We start from the raw sequence: 23,362 nt of genomic DNA on the forward strand, positions 1-23,362 counted from the left end.
ATGTGAACGTACCCTTAAACTATGTTCACACCGCAGAATATCCGCAATTTCGCACAAATTCCACTTCCAAGCTTGCTGAACTAAACTGCAGAATTGTGGGGGAATTACGACAGAATTCTGTGTTCTCTAATCAGAATTCTGCCAAAATGAAAAGCCCCATTGACTTCAATGGGATCACGCAGCAGTATTCCACAAAGAGACAGTTCTTTACATTTTTCGGAATTTCCGTGGTGTGTAAATGGGACAGCACAATCCCACTGAATTTCGGCAAATTTCTTGGCCAAATTCTTTTGCTGAATTCTGCACGGAATTTCTGCTGTGTGAACACAACCTCAGGGCCAGCTCACTCCTTATAATTGCTGCAGCAGAATTCAGCAGCGGAAATTCCGCAGCCTAAAATTTGCTGCTTACAGCCACGGAGAGCCCTTCTCCTTTAAAACATGCAGAGGGAAAACTGCAAATAAATACGCTCGTGTGAACGAGCCCCTTGGGTACGTTTACATGCCCCCTTATTTTTTGCTGCAGATTTGCTGCAGCAGATTTTAATACCAATTGAAGTCAATCAGGTGCATATTGACTTCAACGGGTAGGAAAATATGCGGCAGCAAATACGCTGCAAAAAAAAAACAGCACGCGTGACCCTACCCTAAGGGTAGGTTCACACGAGCGGATTTTTTTTTTGTGGGTTTTCCGCTGCATATTTGAAAAGGGGCGGGCTCTTCTCGGCTGTCCGCAGCAGATTTTCCGCAGTGGAATTTAAGCTGCGGAAAATCCGCCGCAGTCCCTACTGACTTCAATGGGGCTTGGGGCGGATTTTCCAGTGTAAATTCAACCTTGGAAAATCTGCTGCAGACAGCCGAGAAGAACCCGCCCCCTTTCAAATACGCAGCGGAAAACCCACAAAAAAATCCGCCCGTGTGAACGTACCTTAAGGGTACATTCCCACACGGCGTATTTGCTGCTGCGTATTTTATATTCTCTGTTGAAGTCAATGGGTAGGAAAAAACGCAGCACCAAATACGCAGCAAAATACGCAGCAAAATACGCCGTGTGGGAATGTACCCTGAGTGCGTTCACACGTGCGCATTTTCTGCTGCAGATTTGCTTCAGCAGATTTTGCTGCCCATTGACTTCAATGAGTAGCAAAATCTACCACAGCAAATCTGCAGCAGAAAATACGCACGTGTTAACTGACCCTAAGGGCTCATTCACACGAGCAGATTTTCTGCTGCAGATTTGCTTCAGCAGATTTTGCTGCCCACTGACTTCAATTGGCAGCAAAATCTGCAGCAGAAAATCCGTAGCAGAAAATCCGCTCGTGTGAACGTGCCCTATGGGTGTATTCTGATGTACTGAACGGTAACAATGCTGCGAAAATGTGAGTACGAATGAAACACAACAAACTGAAGGGTGGCGCAGTAATGCATTGCAACCAGATCGCTCTTTTATTTTATTTTTATTTTTTTTATAAAAGGCGCAATCTGATTGGTCGCTATTTGATAAATCTCCCCCATTGTATCATGTATTTCTCCTGGCATAAACCCAAAACTGCATTACAAAACCCCTGGGGGACTACAGTGATCCCTCAACTTACAATGGCCTCAACATACAATAGTTTCAACATACAATGGTCTTTTCTGGACCATAGTAACTTAAAACCAGACTCAACATACAATGTACGGACAGTCCAGGCCGGAAGAACTGACCAGTTAGAATGGACATTCACAACAGTACTACTGAAGTGCATGCACTGACTGTCTGGTAGCGCCTCCCTACAATACAGGGAGGTACTACATGTTCTGTACTCCTTACCTGTGCCTTTAGCTGCTCCTTTGGACATAGGTAAGGGCAGCTACATTTTGCGTGTACAGTACAGGACCCTGAAGAAGCTTCTGTCCTCTATATAGACCAGACTTTCCCAACCAGGGTGCCTCCAGCGGTTGCAAAACTACAACACCCAGCATGCCTGGACAGCCTTTGGCTGTCCAGGCATGCTGGGAGTTGTAGTTTTGCAACTGCTGGAGGCACCCTGGATGGGAAACACTGACATAGACAGTGATTTACAGCTCCCAGCAGATCTTTCTTTCTTTTATATGTAAGTATTTGCTTTATCTATATTAGTTATCTACTTATTTCTATTTAATCCTCACATTTTTTTATTTTCAGATGACATTTTGGTGGCTTCAGAACAAATTACCAGGTTTCCATAGAGTTCTGGTCTCAACATACAATGGTTTCAACTTACAATGGTCATCCTGGAACCAATTAATATTGTAACTTGAGGGAGCGCTGTATTTGCTTTCTACAGGGTAACAGCCTCATTCCAGACAGATGATATTTTCACACTTGACATAAATAACATACGATTATAATAAACAAACGATTCCGTATGTTACTATAAAGCCGATACAGAGGATCAGACGTACAAGACTATAGAGGAAAAACAAAAAGGAACAAGATCCTGGTATATCCCTCAGCTATAGAAACCTACTATATGCTACCACCCTAGGGTTAATTCCAAATGTTTTTTCTTCCACATCCTGAGGCGAACATGAACTCCTCCGTGAGGAAATGGCGTGTTACGATTTGTAGTTTAATTAAACAATGCCAGGAGACATAAGGAACGCGGAGAACATGATCTGCCAGCTATACTGACCAGAAACCTTCACCGCGGCCAATAAACCAGCAGAACACCGCGCAAAAACACCACGCAGGAATGTAGAGGGCATCCGACTCCACAACCCAGAGGATGCTGGGAAGTACGTACACAGCGCGCACACAGCGTTCAGATGGTGGGCAGCTTCAATAGTTTAAAATGTTAAAGCAATATCACAAATTCCTATTTTGAATTAAAGGGGTACTCCGGTGAAAACCTTTTTTCTTTTAAATCAACGGGTGCCAGAAAGTTAAACAGATTTGTAAATTACTTCTATTTAAAAAAAAAATCCCAATCCTTCCAGCACTTATCAGCTGCTGTATAATCCACAGGAAGTTCTTTTCTTTTTGAATTTCCTTTCTGTCTGACAACAAGTGCTCTCTGCTGACACCTCTGTCCATTTCGGGAACTGTCCAGAGCAACAGAGGTTTGCTATGGGGGATTTGCTTCTGCTGTAGACAGTTCCTGCAACGGACAGAGGTGTCAGCAGAGAGCACTTGTAGTCAGGCAGAAAGGAAAGTTAAAAAGAAAAAGAACTTCCTGTGGATTATACAGCAGCTGATAAGTACTGGAAGGATTTGGATTTTTTAATAGAAGTCATTTACAAATCTGTTGAACTCTCTGGCACCAGTTGATTTCAAAGAAAATGTTTTCCAGTGGAGTACCCCTTTATAACGGAAAATGACGTTAAATGGGCAATGTCAGATTACAAAAACTTTTTATATGTTGTTCATCTTGGCAAAATATTAACCTTTCTACTATACTTCATAAGAAAAATTGTATCACCTTTTACAGAAATGATGGCTTATAAAAAAATAAAAAAAAAACTCCACTAGGGGTCCCCCATAATCCTGTCCGGTCGCAGAATCATCGTTGTCCCAGCTGAAACACTGGCTGGGACAAAGTCCAGGAAGTGAAGGTCCTGTCCTATCAGACTCTTGTCTAAAATGAGAGAGAGGAGGAGGGGGGGGGGGTGGTACAGCGCAGCCCAGCACAGCAGACTAAGGGAGGAAGTGAATGTATGGTGAGTGAGGGCGGGCTCAGTGCTTGCCCCGGACACGCCCCTTCCTGACCAGTGGATGTCAGAATGAGAGAGCAGGAGAACAGAGGGATTTGTGAGCCAAATACAGAAGCTAGACACACAAAAAATAGAAACTGTTTTTTAAATTACAGCTATTAACCTACAGTACACAAGGGGGTGAATTGCCAGGATTGGGCAGTTGAAATTAAACATACCCTGAGCCATACCCTATATACCCTGACATCATCAGTGTGGAGACATTAGGGAGGCCCCTATACATATTAGTTCAGTGGTCTCAAATAGTGATGTCGCGAACATAAAATTTTCGGTACGCGAACTTCCGCAAATGTTCGTGAACCGGCGAACCAGGCGAACCGCCATTGACTTCAATGGGCAGGCGAATTTTAAAACCCACAGGGAGTCTTTCTGGCCACAATAGTGAATTAAAAGTTGTTTCAAGGGGACTAACACCTGGACTGTGGCGTGCTGGAGGGGGATCCATGGCAAAACTCCCATGGAAAATTACATAGTTGATGCAGAGTCTGGTTTTAATCCATAAAGGGCATAAATCACCTATTATTCCTAAATTCTTTGGAATAACGTGTTTTAGCCCCATTTAGGCAGCACATAGTTAGAGCCCCCCTTTAGGCAGCACATAGTTAGAGCCCCCCTTTAGGCAGCACTGGTTTTATTTCACATTTTTTTCTTATTTGAACAACTGTCACACCATATGTGATTTGCACTAGTGTGATAATGAGCAAAAAAGGTTGCCAGCGGAGTTCCCCTTTTAAGCAGAGGTCCCCAACCAGGGTGCCTTCAGCATTTGCAAGACACACGGACTGAACTTATAGCCCTTTTAATACTGTAGTTAGTTGCTCGAAGGAACTTAAGTTTGATTCTGGAGTACCCCTTTTAACCAGCGGTTCCCTCCCAACCAGGGTGCCTCCAGCTGTTGCAAGACACGGACTGATATTTGAGCCCTAAAAAGGGCTTTTTTGGGTGCCGTCCTTAAAGCAGATGTTACACTAGTGCTTTAGGAGTAAAGTGGACCCTGAATACACCACCTAGCAGCAACCTAGCTATCACTTTCCCTATTACAGCAGGAGCAGCTTCTCTGTCCCTCCACTTTCTATGCCTGCAGTATGCTGAATGAGGGTAAAATGGCGTCCGTGCAGGAGGGTCTGGAAGGGAGGGACTGCTGCTGATTGGCTGTAATGTGTCTGCTGACTGACTCACAGGGTCAAAGTTTAAGTATAGGGGGCGGATCGAACTTCACATATGTTCACCCTGCGATGCGAACATGCTAAGTTCGCCGGTGAACAATTCGCGACATCTCTAGTCTCAAACTGCGGCCCTCCAGATGTTGCAAAACTCCAACTCCCAACATGCCCGGACACGGTTAGATATCTATAAGGGTATACAGCAGACCTTACCTCTCCTGGAACTGATGGTGGTTGCCAATCTTATAAAATCTCCCTTTTATTTTTCAGCCAAGTGTCAAGGAGCCAAGTGCCCCCCGTCAGCATTTACCCCCATCATTCACCATCGGCTAGAAGAGGGAAAAAAGGTTTAAAGGGGTATTCCAGGAAAAAACTTTTTTATATATATATCAACTGGCTCCAGAAAGTTAAACAGATTTGTAAATTACTTCTATTAAAAAATTTTAATCCTTTCAGTACTTATGAGCTTCTGAAGTTAAGGTTGTTCTTTTCTGTATAAGTGCTCTCAAACTGGGCGTTTCCTGAGACACGTGTCATCAGAGAGGATTTAGACAGAAAAGAACAACCTTAACTTCAGAAGCTCATAAGTACTGAAAGGATTAAAAAATTTTAATAGAAGTAATTTACAAATCTGTTTAACTTTCTGGAGCCAGTTGATATATATATATAAAAAAGTTTTTTCCTGGAATTCCCCTTTAACACTCTGAAAAGCTCAGTTAAAGATTACCTGTCAGTAAACCATATTTTCTAAACTAACTCAGCTGTTATTCCCTTACTACTCCTAACACCCCTCCTGTCCATTTCTGAACTTTAAGAAGTTCTGTATCATACCTTTCCCCTTGCTCACTTCCTGAGTTTGGTCTCCTGCCAAGCCGGGAGGAGACCAAACTAACTGTTTGACTTATGCGGGGAGCAGAACAGAGCCACCTAGTGGCTGTTTTTTCAATCACATTAAAAACACAAAGGTTGAGAATTTTAACAGCAAGCAAATAGCAAAGTGTCTTATAATTACATAAGGAACAATATATTAACCCCTTAAGGACCAAGGACGTACCGGTACGTCCTTGGTCCTGCTCTTCTGATATAACGCGGGGTTACACAGTAACCCCGCGTCATATCATGGCGGGCCCGGCGTCATAGTGAAGCCGGGACCCGCCTCTAATAGCGCGCAGCGCCGATCGCGTGTGCCTGCCCTGAGCGGCAATATGCGGCAAAATGCTACGAGCAGACACACTGCGATGTGCAAGTCGCCGTGCGCATGCACAGTATAATTGCACATCGCAGCAGCTCTCGGCCTAGCTCAGGGGCAGCGGGAGTGGCCACGACGTGTGCGAGTACACCGCGCATGCGCGACGACTCGCACATCACTTCAGTGTGTCTGCACGTAGCTGCGTATTGCCGCTCGGAGCAGGCACATGTAAAGGCTCCATACAGAGTTCCTTCAGCGGCGGCTCTGCAGCGTAAAATAAGCCGTCAACCTGCTCGTCTAAATGTACCCTACGGGTGCATTCACACCACGTTTTTGCAATACAGTTCCGGTATCAGGTTTGTGATGAAAAACTGATTCCTCAAAACCGGACTAAACTGTATCAAAATGTGTGTACAAATTTCAACCCGTATACGTAAACGTATACGTTTTTAACTTTTCACTCCATTTTGAATAAAGTTTCACTTGTTCAATTGAAATTTCAAGAAAAAAAAAACTGCAAATTCAGAAACTGTATGGTGCAAATCGGATGGAACCGTTCGCACATACGGTTCTGTACGGTTCCCATTGACTCACATATTAACAAAAAAAAAAAATGTATACGGTTTAATACGGTTTTTCACCCGGACCAAAAAAAAAACATGGTAGACTACGGTTTTAGGTACGGGTAAAAAAAAAAGCGGACAAAACCGTATAAGACGGAAAACGGACTAAATCGGATGATGCGTTTGATATACGGTTTACAATGTTAAGTTAATACAGCATACAGCTTTCTATACGGTTCCGTACAGTTTTTAACTTGAAACTGTATAACAAAAACGTGGTGTGCATGCAGCCTATTGCTGTGTTCACATGGCACGGGTTTTCCGTGATTTAGTTAAAATTTCTCGCAATTTAGCAGTGACGTTGGCAAAACTGATCTATTTTAGGCCGGGTTCACACCACGTTTTTGCAATACAGTTCCCGTATACGTTTTCAATGTGAAAACTGACGGAACCGTATTGAAAACCGTATGCATTGACTCTCCATTGAAAACCATATGCCAAAAGAGGCCTCCGGTTGTGTCCGTTTTGCATCTTGTACGGATTTGTCAGTTTTTTTTTCCGTACCCAAAATCGTAGCCGACCACGGTTTTTGGTGAGGTTGAAAAACTCTATTAAACCGTATACGGTTTCTTTTAACATGGGAGTCAATGGGAACCGTACAGAACTGTATGTGCGTACGGTGCCATCCTTTTTTCACCATACGGTTTTTGACTCTGCACAGTTTATTTTTTTTTTCTTGGAATTTCAATCAAACAAGTGAAACTTTATACATAATGGAATGAAAAGTTAAAAACGTATACGTTTTTTTTTTCTTAAAAAACGGATGCAACCGGACATCATTTTTCAAACCGTATACGGGTTAGAATTTGTACACACTTTTTGATACAGTTTAGTCCGGTTTTGAGGAATCCGTTTTTCATCAAAAACCTCATACGGGAACTGTATTGAAAAAACGTGGTGTGAATGCAGCCTTGCAGTGATTTGTCAAAATCATGGCAAATTAGAAAATCGGCACTGATCACAGCCTAAAAGGGCGCGTTTAGTTTTTGCGGGTTTTCCGCTGCGTATTTGAAAGGGGCGGGCTCTTCTCGGCTGTCCGTAGCAGATTGTCCGCTGTGGAATTTACGCTGTCCCTACTGACTTCAATGGGGCCTGCGGCGGATTTTCCGCAGCGTAAATTCCTACGTGGAAAATCTGCTGCGGATAGCCGAGAAGAGCCCACACCCTTTCCAAAACCCGCAAAAAAAAAAAAAAGAGCGTGTGACGCACCCTAAAACAGTGTTTCCCAACCAGGGTGCCTCCAGCTGTTGCAAAACTACAACTCCCAGCATGGCCGGACAGCCGTTGGCTGTCCGGCCATGCTGGGAGTTGTAGTTTTGCAACAGCTGGAGGCACCCTGGTTGGGAAACCCTGGCCTAAAATAAAGGAGCAGAATGCAAAACATGTCGGATTTACTGTAGTCCTGTGTATTTACTGGGGCGCTCCAGAACACACCAAGTGAAGTAAAGAACTAACGTTCACGCCTCGAACGTTGCACCAAATCTTCTATTCCATATGTATGATTTAACTTCCACTCTGCTACATCTGTGTATATAAATACATAGAATTGTGAAGTCCCTGGAAAGATTTGTATATGGCCAGAGATGGGAAAGATATAGAGCAGGGGTCCCCCGAGAGGTGGATCACATTACACTGCAAATCCGCAGTTGTTTCCAGATTCCACACACTAAAAGATAACAGGCGAGGGGTCGCCGGGGGGATACGTGTGGAGCGCACGCATGTTCATGCTTATGGAGAGAGAAAAAAAATAAAATGTTTAATAAGCATGTGTCATAATATTTATGTCCGGACAGTGTACAGATGGAGCGCAGTTTGTTGCAGTAAATAGGGCATTGTTACCATGGAGGACCCCGATCACACAGGAGAGGTCTACCTGGTCAGCAAGCGGATCAACAACTAGATCCATAGAGACGTTACAGATACCGCAGCAAACTCGTCTCTATCCATATGTACAACACTTTTCCATCTAGGTAGTCCTATCTATCCAATCCAATCTAATTTATCTATCCAATCCAATCTAATTTATCTATCCAATCTATTCTAATTTATCTATCCAATCTATTCTAATTTATCTATCCAATCTATTCTAATTTATCTATCCAATCTATTCTAATTTATCTATCCAATCTATTCTAATTTATCTATCCAATCTAATTTATCTATCCAATCTAATTTATCTATCCAATCTAATTTATCTATCCAATCTAATTTATCTATCCAATCTAATTTATCTATCCAATCTAATTTATCTATCCAATCTAATCTATCTATCCAATCTAATCTATCTATCCAATCCAATCCATCTATCCAATCCATCTATCCAATCCAATCCATCTATCCAATCCAATCCATCCAATCTAATCTATCCATCCAATCTATCTATCCAATCCAATCACTCTATCCAATCCATTTTAACAACAACAATACAACGCAAAGTGTCCCAGCATGTTTTCCTGGTGGTGCCAGGATCATCAGGGAACAAATATAATAACCTCCCACATAAGATGCAAAAACTCAAGAATAATGCAAAGCAGAGGTCTGCAAACTGTGGCCCTCCAGATGTTGTAAAACTACACTTGGTAGACCCTCTATTATCTGGAATCCGTTATGTATTGTTTTAGTCCCCTGATGATCCCGGCACCATTCGGGGGAAACACATTGGAACACTTTCTATTGTATCATTCAGTTGATCTTTGTACATGATACTAGGTGTTAGGTATTCCTGAATTTCCCAGCTAGGGTGCCTCCAGCTGTTGCAAAACTACAACTCCCAGCATGCGCGGACAGCCAACGGCTGTCCGTACATGCTGGGAGTTGTAGTTTTGCAACATCTAGGAGGTCCACAGTTTGGAGACCACTTCTGAAAAGCAATATTACTGCATCTTGATGGCAGAGGATGGTCCAATCCTATAGAAGCTAATGGTAATGCTGCATGTACCCTGCTCCATCCAAATTTAGCAGAGATCACAAAACAGTTCAGGATTTAAATTTTTATCTCTTCTATTCAAATAGAGTAAGTCAAACAGCCCCGAATGTTGGTGGGCCTTCGAAGACAGGGTCTGTACCAGTAACACCCAGTATCATGTACAAAAAAAAAACAACAAAAAAAACACAACAAACAACAACAACAACACAACGCAAAGTGTCCCAGCATGTTTCCCTGGCGGTGCCAGGATCATCAGGGGACTAATATAATACAGAACAACTGATGGCGCCAGATAATGAAGAGTCAACCTGACAGTAGGGGCAAGTCTACCATTAGGTCTTGGATTTGCCCTGCAGGACTGTGTGTGTGAACATAGCCTTAGGGCTGTGTTGCGCCGTTTCCCACTGAAGTCAATGGGAAGCAGTTCACAGGTGAAAGAGGTGGATGCAAATTCTGCATCCAAATCAGTGCTGACATTTTTAGTGTGAACAGTGTCTAACAATGATTAACCCCCATACCAGATAGGTGACATGTAAAGTTGTGTACACATCTAGTACATCTGTTACAATGTATATACAGCCAAATTTATGTCTAGTATCACTTTCACCTACAAATCACAGTACTGCGCCTCCCTTATCGCTGGTACCATTAGGAGGAATTCCTCCCTGCGCCTGCGGAGTCTTATTACAGGGTTGGTCCCAGGGAGGGGGCAAAGAAGTTAAAAATTAATGAAGCTTTAGAAGAGTCAGCAAGTTTCACTTACACCAGTGAGTGCCCCCCTCCTTCTCCCAGCAGATCCCTCTACAGTGCACAAAATGATGGCCAACCAGTGAGACCGGGCACGGGAACCACCAATCATGTCAAATCCTGGGCTTTATGTGAACAAGCTGTGCCAGCTGTTTAACATTAACCCTTACCACTTCCCTTCCCTTCCCCAATCTAAGTACCCGAAACAACCTCCAACTCCAGTCAAACATAAAAGTCTCAGCAAAGATTCAAATGAACATTACTGTTGGAAAACTACAACTCCCAGCATGCCCGGACAGCCGTTGGCTGTCCGGGCATGCTGGGAGTTGTAGTTTTGCACCCTGGTGGGGAAACACTGAATTACATGAGCCACTGTATAAGATCTCTATCAGTAACACTCAGCATCATGTACAAATAAGATCAACTGAACAATACAATGCAAAGTGTCCCAACGTGTTTCCCTTGTTGGTGCCGGGATCATCAGGGGACTGAAACAATACACAGCAACTGATGATGCCGGATAATGGAGGGTCAACCTGATCCCAGGGGAGTGGGTCTACCATTGTGCATATAGTATCAAAAGGCACCCAATGAAATAAATGGCTGCTCCGGTGTTTTCGATGGGCATTCGTTTGGTGAGGATTTTAACGGGTAACACCTCATGCACGCTCATCATCACTATTCCTACAGTGCTATCTGTTTTATTCCAGCACAGCTACATCCATGCAATCCATTACTGTAACTGGGTCACATGGCCAGCATTTAGCCCACCAGAAAGTTACACGGCTGTGTCTCAGTAAGTGGCCTGTCCTGGGTCAGCTGACATCCAGTCAGCTCATAAGGCCTTTCCTCCCAGCTCTATCTGTATACTGAATATATATATATATATATATATATATATATATATATATATATATATATATTCACCCCTACTGAGTTCGCATGTAGAATTTTTGTTGTTTTTCAGTTTTTGCTGTGATTTTTCCAAACATTCGGCAAAAATTTTGCTGTTTTACTGCATGTACGCAAATCATTGTAACAATTTTAAAACACAACCAAAACACAATAAAAATTTGAAAAGTTAACACATTATATAGGTTAAATTTTGTTTTGACAATATAAAAACGAAAAAAAAAAAAAAAAAACAAAGAAGAAAACACATCAAAACTGTGCAAAATGTGAACTGACAGTTTAGGCTTCTGCAGTCTAGCCAAGTTGATCTGCAGTGATGAGACTACACACACTCTCTGCAAAACCAGAGGATTCAGGGGAAACATAGGCAGCATAGGAAATCATTTCAGGGAGAACTTAAAGGGTACTATTGTGGAAAACTTTTTTTTTTTTTTAAATCAACTGGTGCCAGAAAGTTAAACAGATTTGTAAATCACTTCTATTAAAAAATCTTAATCCTTCCAGTACTTTTTAGGGGCTGTATACTAAAGAGAAATCCAAAAAAGAAATGCATTTCCTGTGATGTCCTGACCACACTGCTCTCTGCTGACCTCTGCTGTCCATTTTAGGAACTGTCCAGAGAAGCATATGTTTGCTATGGGGATTTTCTCCAGTTCCTAAAATGGACAGCAGAGGTCAGCAGAGAGCACTGTGGTCATGACATCACAGGAAATGAATTTCTTTTTTGGATTTCTCGTTGGTATACAGCCCCTAAAAAGTACTGGAAGGATTAAGATTTTTTAATAGAAGTGATTTACAAATCTGTTTAACTTTCTGGCACCAGTTGATTAAAAAAATAAAAAAAAAGTTTTCCATGGTAGTACTCCTTTAATCAGAATGGCTGTAAACTCACGCCTGTTACATCTGCAAAAACAGGTAAGCACAAGAGCCTCTATATTATTTTTTGATAAAAATCCAGAGTGCTTATTTAATAGGGTTTATCAGGTATCTTGTATTTTAGTGGAAAAAATATATAAAGCTGGGTGCTGCACAATTCTGTCTTGTATTTTGGATGAAACCTCCAACACAGGTGTTAGGCAAATACTATCAACACAGACATAACTAGCAAACAAAGAATTACTAAAACAGTTTAAAGGAAAGCAATCATTGTTTTCTGAACATCGACTCCAGATAACGATCACTGCTCTATAGTCTATGGCAGCGTTTCTCAACCAGGAGGCCTCCAGTTGTTGCAAAACTATAACTCCCAGCATGCCCAGACAGCCAAAGGAGTTAAAGGAGTACTCCACTGGAAAACATTTTCTTTCTTTTTTTTTATCAACTGGTGCCAGAACGTTAAACAGATTTGTAAATTACTTCTATAAAAAAAAATCTTAATCCCTCCAGTACTTATCAGCTGCTGTATACTACAGAGGAAGTTGTATTTCTTTCTGGAGTTCTTTTCTGCCAGACCACAGTGCTCTCTGCTGACACCTCTGTCCTAATCAGGAACTGTCCAGAGCAGGAGAGGTTTGCTGTGGGGATTTGCTCCTGCTCTGGACAGTTCCTGACATGGACAGAGGTGTCAGCAGAGAGCACTGTGGTCGGACAGAAAAGAAATCCAGAAAGAAATAAAAGTTCCTGTGGAACATACAGCAGCTGATAAGTACTGGAAGGATTAAGATTTTTAAATAGAAGTCATTTACAAATCGGTTTAACTTTCTGGCACAGTTTTTTTTTTCCCATTCCACCAGAGTACCCCTTTAAAGAATACCCCCCCCCTCCCCCCCCCCCCCCCCCCCCCTATCCTTACCGATCCCAACGTTTTTCACCAGGATGAGTGACTTACAGTCTAGTAGTCTGGGGTGATACTGTTGGGGAAGTTCTCCAGCATCGCTTTAAAGGGGTACTCCGGTGAATACCTTTTTTCTTTTAAATCAACTGGTGGCAGAAAGTTAAACATATTTGTAAATTACTTCTATTAAGAAATCTTAATGCTTCCAGTACTTATTAGCTGCTGAATGCTACAGAGGAAAATCCTTTCTTTTTGGAACACTGATGACATCACGAGCACAGTGCTCTCTGCTGACATCTCTGTCCATTTTAGCAACCATGCATAGCAGATGTATGCTAAGGGCAACATGGTGGCTCAGTGGTTAGCACTGCTGCCTTGCAGTGCTGGGGACTTTGGTTCAAATCCCACTAGGGGCAACAATAAATAAAGTGTTGTTATTATTATAATAACGTCAGCAGAGAGCACTGTGCTCGTGATGTCATCAGAGAGCATTCCAAAAAGAAAAGAATTTCCTCTGTAGTATTCAGCAGCTAATAAGTACAGGAAGGATTAAGATTTTTTAATAGAAGTAATTTACAAATATGTTTAACTTTCTGCCACCAGTTGATTTAAAAGAAAAAAAGGTTTTCACCGGAGTACCCCTTTAATAAGACTATTTAAGTCCATAGACCAGTGTTTCCCAACCAGAGAGCCTCCAGCTGTTGCAAAACAACAATTCCCAGCATGCCTGGACAGCCGAAGGCTGTCCAGGCATGCTGGGAGTTGTAGTTTTGCAACAGCTGGAGGCATCCTGGTTGGAAAACACTGCTCTATCTAGCTTTAGGGAAATTCTGTCTCTGTATTAAACCATTTGCAAGATCTCTACTTGCTGACAGTGAATACAGACACTCGGGAAAACAGCAGGGGGGGGGGGGGTAAACACAATACCTTTACAGCCCAGTAGTGGGCACAACTCTGATTCTCTACAAACTGTAGACACAAAAAGGTTTGTTAAAACTCTTATTTTTGGTGCTTTGCATAAAATCTAGGAGTTGGTTTAACCCTTTAGTGAACCCAAACATTCTTTAAAGAAGGTACCCGCTTGCTGTCAGTGAATGAAAACACTCTGGAAAACAGCAGGGGGCACTGTTTTCCAGAGTGTCTTTATTCACTGACAGCAAGCAGGTATCTTCTTTAAAGAATTTTTGGGTTAAACGAAAAGGGTTAAACAAACTCATTGATTGTATGCAAAAAAAAAAAAAAAAAAAAAAAAAAAAAAACAATGTTTTAACAAACTTTTTGCTTCTACAGAAAGCTAAACCTTTTACTTTTACAGCCCAGACATGGGCACAACTCTAACATCCCCCCCCCCTCCCCTACATGGATACATTGTAGCAGAGTAAAAATTGTTTCCAGTTGATACAACAAGTTTGTTTAACCCTTTAGTTAACCCCCACCCCCCAATCCATAAAATACAATGTTTCCAGCAGGACTTACAGTATAGTGGTCTGGGGGGACACGGTGGGGACGTTCTCCAGCATCAGATGCATGCATCTCACCGTGGTTCGGAAGCACAGACACCGGCTGGGGCAGGAGAAGCTCTGCTGGGGTAAAAGAAGTAGAATGCCCGCAGTAATGAGAAGCCACAAGCCTCCTGCTCTGCAGAGCTCCATGCTGGCAGCAGGGGGGGACACACTTAAGGGGGCACAGGGAGGGGAGAGGGCATATATAAAGGAAGGGGAGCCGAGGATACAGGGGGCAGCACGTCCTCCCCTCGCCCACACAGCCCGCACTCTGCTCAGATTCCTGCACTTCTCTCCTCTATCTCTCTCTATGGGGCTGGAGCAGAGGATGTGACGCTGCACACGGTGTGCGCCGCTGCCATCTAGTGCACAAACGCGGTAATGCAGGAGCCTTGAGAGCATTCCTGGACCCTGGCAGAGACACTGGTGGTAAGTCCATTAAAGGGGTACTCTGGTGGAAAACAGATTTTATTTTTATTTTTTATTTTTTTAAATCAGCTGGTGCCAAAAAGTTAAATAGATCTGTAAATTACTTCTATTAAAAACGATAGAAGTTGTAGTTTCCCAACAGCTTAGGGGAACACTGGGTTAATCTTAAAAATGTTAGTGTAGGGTCACATGGAACGGATCCACAGGGTATTTAACCCCTTAAGGACCAGGCCATTTTTCACTGTAGGACCAGAGCGTTTTTGGCACATCTGACCAGTTTCACTTTAAAGGGGTACTCTGGTGAAAACCTTTTTTTTCTTTTAAATCAAGTGGTGACAGAAAGTTAAACATATTTGTAAATTACTTCTATTAAAAAAATTGTAATCCTTCCTGTACTTATTAGCTGCTGAATACTACAGAGGAAATTCTTTTTTTTTTTCTGGAATGCTCTCTGATGACATCACGAGCACAGTTCTCTCTGCTGACATTAATCTAATAATAATAACGCTTTATTGATTGTTGTCCTTAGTGGGATTTGAACCCGAGTCCCCAGCACTGCAAGGTAGTAGTGCTAACCACTGAGCCACCATGCTGCCCTTAGCATACATCTGCTATGCATGGTTGCTAAAATGGACAGAGATGTCAGCAGAGAGCACTGTGCTCGTGATGTCATCAGTGTTCCAAAAAGAAAGGAATTTCCTCTGTAGCATTCAGCAGCTAATAAGTACTGGAAGGATTAAGATTTTTTAATAGAAGTAATTTACAAATATCAAACATTTGAGAGAGCATGGAAAATAAGCGGCACTCACCACAAACAGCTAGCGACAACTTCTTTATTTCTTAGGCGTGCAGTAAAACATGCAGGTGCAGGGAGACAAGGACGCCGGGGAATCCGGCTGACTGGTCACAGCCGTATCGTGCTTCCGCACTTCGTCAGACCATCTCATCCACTGGGAGCTCACCAGGTAAATACCTGCCGGGCTCCACCCATGGGCGGTCATTTCTGTTACATACAAGTGCAAGTGCAAAAATACAAAAACGTAGAAAACGTATAAAAACATTTAAAAACAGAAACTTAGCCGGAATTCGTGTCACCGCATCAAGGACAGGATTAAAGAAATATACTTAGATCTAGTTTATCGTTCAAGCTGAGGTCTCCTTGTGCGTTCGTGCGCATTATCCATCGGGCCTCAGCTTGAACTAGCAATTTGCGCCTGTCTGAACCGTCTGTACTATCAATTCTTTCAATACCAAAGAATTTTAATGATTTTGGGTCCCCTGCATGCATATTAATTACATGATCGATCACCCTTGGTGATCCTTTCCTCGATTTAATCGAGTAAAGATGTTCCCAAAATCTGTGGTGCATTGGTCTGGTAGTGCTACCGACGTAAAATCGGCCGCAATCGCACACCAGGCCATATACCACAAATTTCGTCTTGCAGCAAAAGAGATCCCTACACTTAATATCCACACCTCCAATTGTAATAACTTTTTCACAAATCAAAGAAGGACACCATTTGCATGCTCCACACCTGTAATTTCCTTTTGGGCTGCTAGATTGTAACCAATTTGGGTTAAATCTGCTAGAGGAAAATTTGCTTTTTGTAAGAACATCCCCCAAATTTTTGGCCCGTTTAAATGTAACTAGGGGCATTTCTTCACTAAAGCTGGAAAGGACAGAGTCTTTTTGAATTAAATACCAGTGTTTTGATACTGCCTTTTTGATAGCTGCACTCATTGGACTGAATCCAAATGAGAAGGAGAAGCGTTCCGGTCTCTCTCTTCTCGATCCAGGTCCATGCAACAGCATATTCCTATTTTGGCTTGATGCCCTTTTAAAAGCTTTTAACAGCTTTTAAAAGGGCATCAAGCCAAAATAGGAAAATGCTGTTGCATGGACCTGGATCGAGAAGAGAGAGACCGGAACGCTTCTCCTTCTCATTTGGATTCAGTCCAATGAGTGCAGCTATCAAAAAGGCAGTATCAAAACACTGGTATTTAATTCAAAAAGACTCTGTCCTTTCCAGCTTTAGTGAAGAAATGCCCCTAGTTACATTTAAACGGGCCAAAAATTTGGGGGATGTTCTTACAAAAAGCAAATTTTCCTCTAGCAGATCTAACCCAAATTGGTTACAATCTAGCAGCCCAAAAGGAAATTACAGGTGTGGAGCATGCAAATGGTGTCCTTCTTTAATTTGTGAAAAAGTTATTACAATTGGAGGTGTGGATATTAAGTGTAGGGATCTCTTTTGCTGCAAGACGAAATTTGTGGTGTATGGCCTGGTGTGCGATTGCGGCCGATTTTACGTCGGTAGCACTACCAGACCAATGCACCACAGATTTTGGGAACATCTTTACTCGATTAAATCGAGGAAAGGATCACCAAGGGTGATCAATCATGTAATTAATATGCATGCAGGGGACCCAAAATCATTAAAATTCTTTGGTATTGAAAGAATTGATAGTACAGACGGTTCAGACAGGCGCAAATTGCTAGTTCAAGCCGAGGCCCGATGGATAATGCGCACGAACGCACAAGGAGACCTCAGCTTGAACGATAAACTAGATCTAAGTATAATTCTTTAATCCTGTCCTTGATGCGGTGACACGAATTCCGGCTAAGTTTCTGTTTTTAAATGTTTTTATACGTTTTCTACGTTTTTGTATTTTTGCACTTGCACTTGTATGTAACAGAAATGACCGCCCATGGGTGGAGCCCGGCAGGTATTTACCTGGTGAGCTCCCAGTGGATGAGATGGTCTGACGAAGTGCGGAAGCACGATACGGCTGTGACCAGTCAGCCGGATTCCCCGGCGTCCTTGTCTCCCTGCACCTGCATGTTTTACTGCACGCCTAAGAAATAAAGAAGTTGTCGCTAGCTGTTTGTGGTGAGTGCCGCTTATTTTCCATGCACCATACCTGGTAAGACCAGCATATGGAGGGTTAAATTTATATATTTATTTCCAATAGATTCCCCTTTGGGAATCCAAAAAAACCCTAATTTCCCATATACTACTTATTGTGATTAAAATTCCCATAAGCTTTATTAGTTCCTACACTTATTATATTAAAATCAGACAGCGCTGTTTGCTCCAAATTTTCTTTTTGATTATAAGATTACAGAGCAGACTTCTCTGCTAATTTCCTCCTTGCTTGTGAGTGCAGCTATCCTGTATGTCTGCAGGTCATACAGGGTTAATGCTTAGGAGCAAAAGCGCTGCCATGTTTAAAATATCCACTCTGCCCCCCTCAACATGTTTCGCTACGACGTAGCGTTATCAAGAGGTAGCGGGCAACTGAGCGTGGATGCGATGTCTGTCATGTTTATAACCTCCGTTTGTGACATCACTGATAGAAAGCAGGATGTGTTATACAACCAATGAGCTGCACTTGTCAAATTGCAGGCAGCTCATTGGGTCAGCCCTTTAGATTGATGGGCTCTACCTCCATTAAGAGTACTACTCGAGGAACAGCCCTATTTTGTGGCATCCTTCTCAGGTCCGTTAACCAATCAAATCATTTGTTTACTTCCCACGTCAGTGCATGACGTGAGTAGCGTAGTCTCGGCTGCGCGAACTCTTATTCTCTTTTCCTCGTCCCTGAGCTAGTCATCCCGTGTGCGCACTCTCGTGTGCGCGAACTGTTAGTTGTATGAGCTGTCGGATGTGTTGAATTCGAATAACAATATTTTGTCTTTTTGTTCCCTTTATCCTACACCAAACCCATTCCTCAACCAACCCCCAAGGAGACCTCCACACTCCAAACCATCCTCCTCACTGGTGAGTATTGGATCGGCTAGACTATGCACATATACACACAACCATGTGCACATTTATACTCATATACGTATATACCTCAATATGCACCCATACAGATAACCAGACTCTAAAGTTCTCTAATAGATGTTGTAATTGATACCGATGTTACTTGGTTATTATAATGTTTAAGGTTATAGGGCGCTTACTTGTTTGATTCCAACAGAACCCACATTACATTAATATGGGCACAAACTGCTTTCTAATCGTTCTTTTCCTTCTTTACTTTGCTTCTCATGACACGACATCTACTCTTGTGTAGTTTTGTGTTAAATTTTAATTTATAAACTCATTGTTAGAAATATATATTGACAAAATGATGGACAGGCTAATTTTTAGAGGAAGGCGGAAAAAGTAAATTCTTCGTTAAGTCCATATGGGCTAAGGGTTTTAAGTCTATATATCCATGTAGCCTCCTCTCTCAACAATTTTTTGTCTAAGTTACCACCTCTCGGGCCTAGACTGGGTTTAAGAAAAACCCAAAACTTTAAATTTGACAAATCACCTTTATGTACCTCACGGGTATGTCTAGCTAGAGGAGTATCAGCACCCGTTCTAATTGTACTAAGGTGTTTAGAAATTCTCCTTCTCAGCTGTTGTGTAGTCTTCCCTACGTACATCTTAGGGCATCCGCATTCCACTATATAGACTACTCCAGTCGTCTGACAATTGATGAAGTCTCTTATTTCATATTTCCGTCCATCTGTTACATTAACAAATTCCTTTTTTTTGGGCATAAATTTACAGAAGTTGCATCCTCCACATGGATAAGATCCTTTTACTTTTGATTTTAACCACATTGTTTCTGTTTTTTCTTCTTTATAGTGACTGTGTACCAGGCACTCTCTTACATTTCTGCCTCTGCGATAGGTCACACTAGGACCCACGGTAAGTACCTCCTTCAGATCATTGTCCTCTAAGAGGATCGGCCAATATTTTTTGAGAATCTCTAGAACCTGTTTGTTGCTTTGATCAAAGGTTCCTATACATCTCACTGTTCGTGATTGTTCTCCAATCTTTTTTGGTCTCAATAGGTCTGACCTTGGGGTGTCTCTAGCCCTCGCAAACGCGCGATGCAGAATCTTTTTAGGGTAGCCCCTAGCTATAAATCGGTGGTATAGAAGTTTGCTCTCCTCCAGGAAAGCAGCTTCATTTGAGCTATTGCGTTTTGCCCTAAGGTATTGGCCTATAGGTATACCGCTTTTCAGAGGTCTCGGATGGAAACTTTTCCAATTAAGGAAACTGTTGGTAGATGTGGTTTTTCTATATACTTTTGTCTCGACGCTACCACCAGGTTCGAAAGAGATCTCCAGGTCCAAAAAACATAGTGAGTGAGAGTGAATTTCTGATGTAAAGTGCATACCAATCTGGTTGTTATTGAGGTTTTGTACAAACTTGTGAAAAAGAGTGGTGGTGCCATCCCAAAATAAAAGAACATCATCTATATAACGCCCCCAAAATAAAATGTGCTTAGTGAACTCATCGTGTTCATCTGAAAAAACTATAGTGTCCTCCCACCACTCTAAAAATAAATTTGCAAAATTAGGTGCACATGCCGTGCCCATTGCCGTGCCTTTGTGTTGTAAATAAAAATGACTATCGAATGTGAAATAGTTATGTGTAAGTAAAAAGTGAAGAAGAGTGATAACAAATTTATTGTGATCAGTGAACTGTGTGCCTCTAGTGATGAGGAAGTGTTCAACTGCTTTTATTCCCAAATTATGTTCAATATTTGTATACAAGGCCTCTACGTCGAGGCTCGCAATCTGTGTTCCAGATGGGAATGTGATCTCTTCAAGCCTGGCAACAGCGTCTCTAGTATCCTTTATATATGTGGGCAAGGAAGCCACAAAAGGTGATAATATCTGATCTACATAAAGGCTTATCCCTTCTGTAAGGTTGTCATTTCCCGATACTATCGGGCGTCCTGGTATCGGATCCTTTTGTTTATGAATTTTTGGCAACGCATAAAACGTTGCCAGAGTGGGTTTTTCATTCATCATTGCTTTGTATTCATCTTCTGTAATCATGCCTTTTAGTTTGCCATCCACTAGGATGTTTTTTAACTCTATAACATATCTGTTTGTGGGATTAGAGTCTAACCTCTTATAGGTACTTTGATCTTTTAAGAGTCTTAACACCATATTTTTGTAGTCATCTCTCATCATTATTACTATGTTGCCCCCCTTATCGGAGGGCTTAATGACTATTTGGTCATTTTTTTCAAGTTCTTGAAGGGCTTGGTTTTCTTTCTTAGTGAGATTACTATTGTGTCTACTCGGTTTTATCTTTTCGATTTCCGAACATACTATTTTAACAAAAGTGTCTATATTGTTAAATTGATTGAATGTTGGTGTTGTTTTACATTTAGGCTTTAGAGTAGAGAAAGGTGGGAGCACCCCCGACCTGACTCCCGTCTCGCTCTCTTCCAGAAGATCCGCAAGGTCAGTTATCACTTGTTCATCTCTCCTTCTATTTTCCATGCTCTCTCAAATGTTTGATCCATGACTCTGTCCTGGCTGAGCACCCCACAAGCAGCGACATACATACACACCTGTTCCATCAAGAGCAAATATCGGGCTGCATGGTTGGCTGTGCCGAACGCTGTTTCTCACTACAAGCATTAATTTACAAATATGTTTAACTTTCTGCCACCAGTTGATTTAAAAGAAAAAAGGTTTTCACTGGAGTACGCCTTTAATACCCCACAAGTGTTGGACGACTTTTCGTTAAAGTCAGATGTGTAAATGAAAAAAAAAATGTTTCACTAAAGTGCAGTTTTTTTTCCAAATTTACCATTTTTATAAAGGGTATTGGGAGAAAATGCCCCCCAAAATATGTAACCCCATCTCTTCTGAGTATGGAAATACCCCATGTTAGGACGTAAAATGCTCTGCGGGCGAACTACAATGCTCAGAAGAGAAGGAGTCACATTTGGCTTTTGGAAAGCAAATTTTGATGAAATGGTTTTTGGGGGGCATGTCGCATTTAGGAAGCCCCTATGGTGCCAGAACAGCAAAAATGCCCACATGGCATACTATTTTGGAAACTAGACCCCTCAAGGAATGTAACAAGGGGTACACTGAGCCTTAACACCGCACAGGTATTTCATGACTTTTTGTGAAAGTCGGATGTGTAAATGAAAAAAAAAAAATTCACAAAAATGCTGTTTTTCCCCCAAATTTTACATATTTACAAGGGGTAATAGGAGAAAATTACCCCCAAAATTTGTAACCCCATTTCTTCTGAGTATGGAAATACCCCAAGTGTGGACATCAAGTGCTCTGCAGGTGAACTAAAATGCTCAGAAGAGAAGGAGCGCCATTGGGCTTTTGAAGAGTGAACTTGTTTGGAATGGAAGTCAGGGGCCATGTGCGTTTACAAAGCTCCCCGTGGTGCTATAACAGTGGACCCTCCCACATGTGACCCCATTTTGGAAACTACACCCCTCACAGAATGTAATAAGGGGTGCAGTGAGCATTTACACCACACTGGCATTTGACAGATCTTTGGAGCAGTGGGCTGAGCAAATGAAAAATTACATTTTTCATTTTCACAGACCACTGTTCCAAAAATCTGTCAGACACCTGTGGGGTGTAAATGCTCACTGTACCCCTTATTACATTACGTGAGGGGTGTAGTTTCCAAAATGGGGTCACATGTGGGGGGGTCCATTGTTCTGGCACTATGGGGGCTTTGTAAACACACGTGGCCTTCAATTCCGGACACATTTTCTCTTCAAAATCCCAATGGCGCTCCTTCTCTTCTGAGCATTGTAGTGCACCCGCACAGCACTTTACATCCACATATGGGGTATGTTCTTACTCAGAAGAAATTTTGGGGGGCTTTTTTTCCTATTTTCCCTCGTGAAATTGAAAAATTTAGGGTAACACCAGCATTTTAGTGAAAAAGATTTTTTTTTTAATTTTCCCATCCAACTTTAATGAAAATTTGTCAAACACCTGTGGGGTGTTAAGGCTCACTATGCCCCTTGTTACATTCCGTGATGGGTGTAGTTTCCAAAATGGGGTCACATGTCGGTATTTATTTTTTTGCGTTTATGTCAGAACCGCAGTAAAATCAGCCACCCCTGTGCAAATCACCAATTTAGGCCTCAAATGTACATAGTGCGCTCTCACTCCTGAGCCTTGTTGTGCGCCCGTAGAGCATTTTACGCCCACATATGGGGTATTTCGGTACTCAGGAGAAATTGTGTTACAAATTTTGGGGCGTCTTTTTTTTCTTTTACCTCTTGTGAAAATAAAAAGTAAAGGGCAACACCAGCATGTTAGTGTAAAACATTTTTTTTTACACTAACAGGCTGGTATAGACCCCAACTTTTCCTTTTCATAAGGGGTAAAAGGAGAAAAAGCCCCCCAAAATTTGTAGTGTAATTTCTCCCGAGTACGGAAATACCCATATGTGGCCCTAAACTGTTTCCTTGAAATATGACAGGGCTCTGAAGTGAGAGAGCGCCATGCGCATTTGAGGACTAAATTAGGGATTGCATAGGGGTGGACATAGGGGTATTCTATGCCAGTGATT

At 42.0% G+C, this 23,362-nt stretch overlaps 1 protein-coding gene across 1 annotated transcript in view; it reads right to left on the bottom strand.

Moving 5' to 3' along the window:
- PXDN (peroxidasin) overlaps positions 1-14,849 on the bottom strand; it is a 140,440-nt gene extending 125,591 nt beyond the window's left edge. Inside the window, exon 1 of the mRNA XM_056564075.1 lies at positions 14,545-14,849. Coding sequence (XP_056420050.1) covers positions 14,545-14,720 — 176 coding nt within the window. The 5' untranslated portion in view covers positions 14,721-14,849. The remainder of the gene's footprint in view (positions 1-14,544) is intronic.
- Between the last annotated feature and the right edge of the window lie 8,513 nt (positions 14,850-23,362).

The sequence above is a fragment of the Hyla sarda genome, chromosome 3 (assembly GCF_029499605.1).
Source record: "Hyla sarda isolate aHylSar1 chromosome 3, aHylSar1.hap1, whole genome shotgun sequence".
Taxonomy (NCBI): Eukaryota; Metazoa; Chordata; class Amphibia; order Anura; family Hylidae; genus Hyla; species Hyla sarda.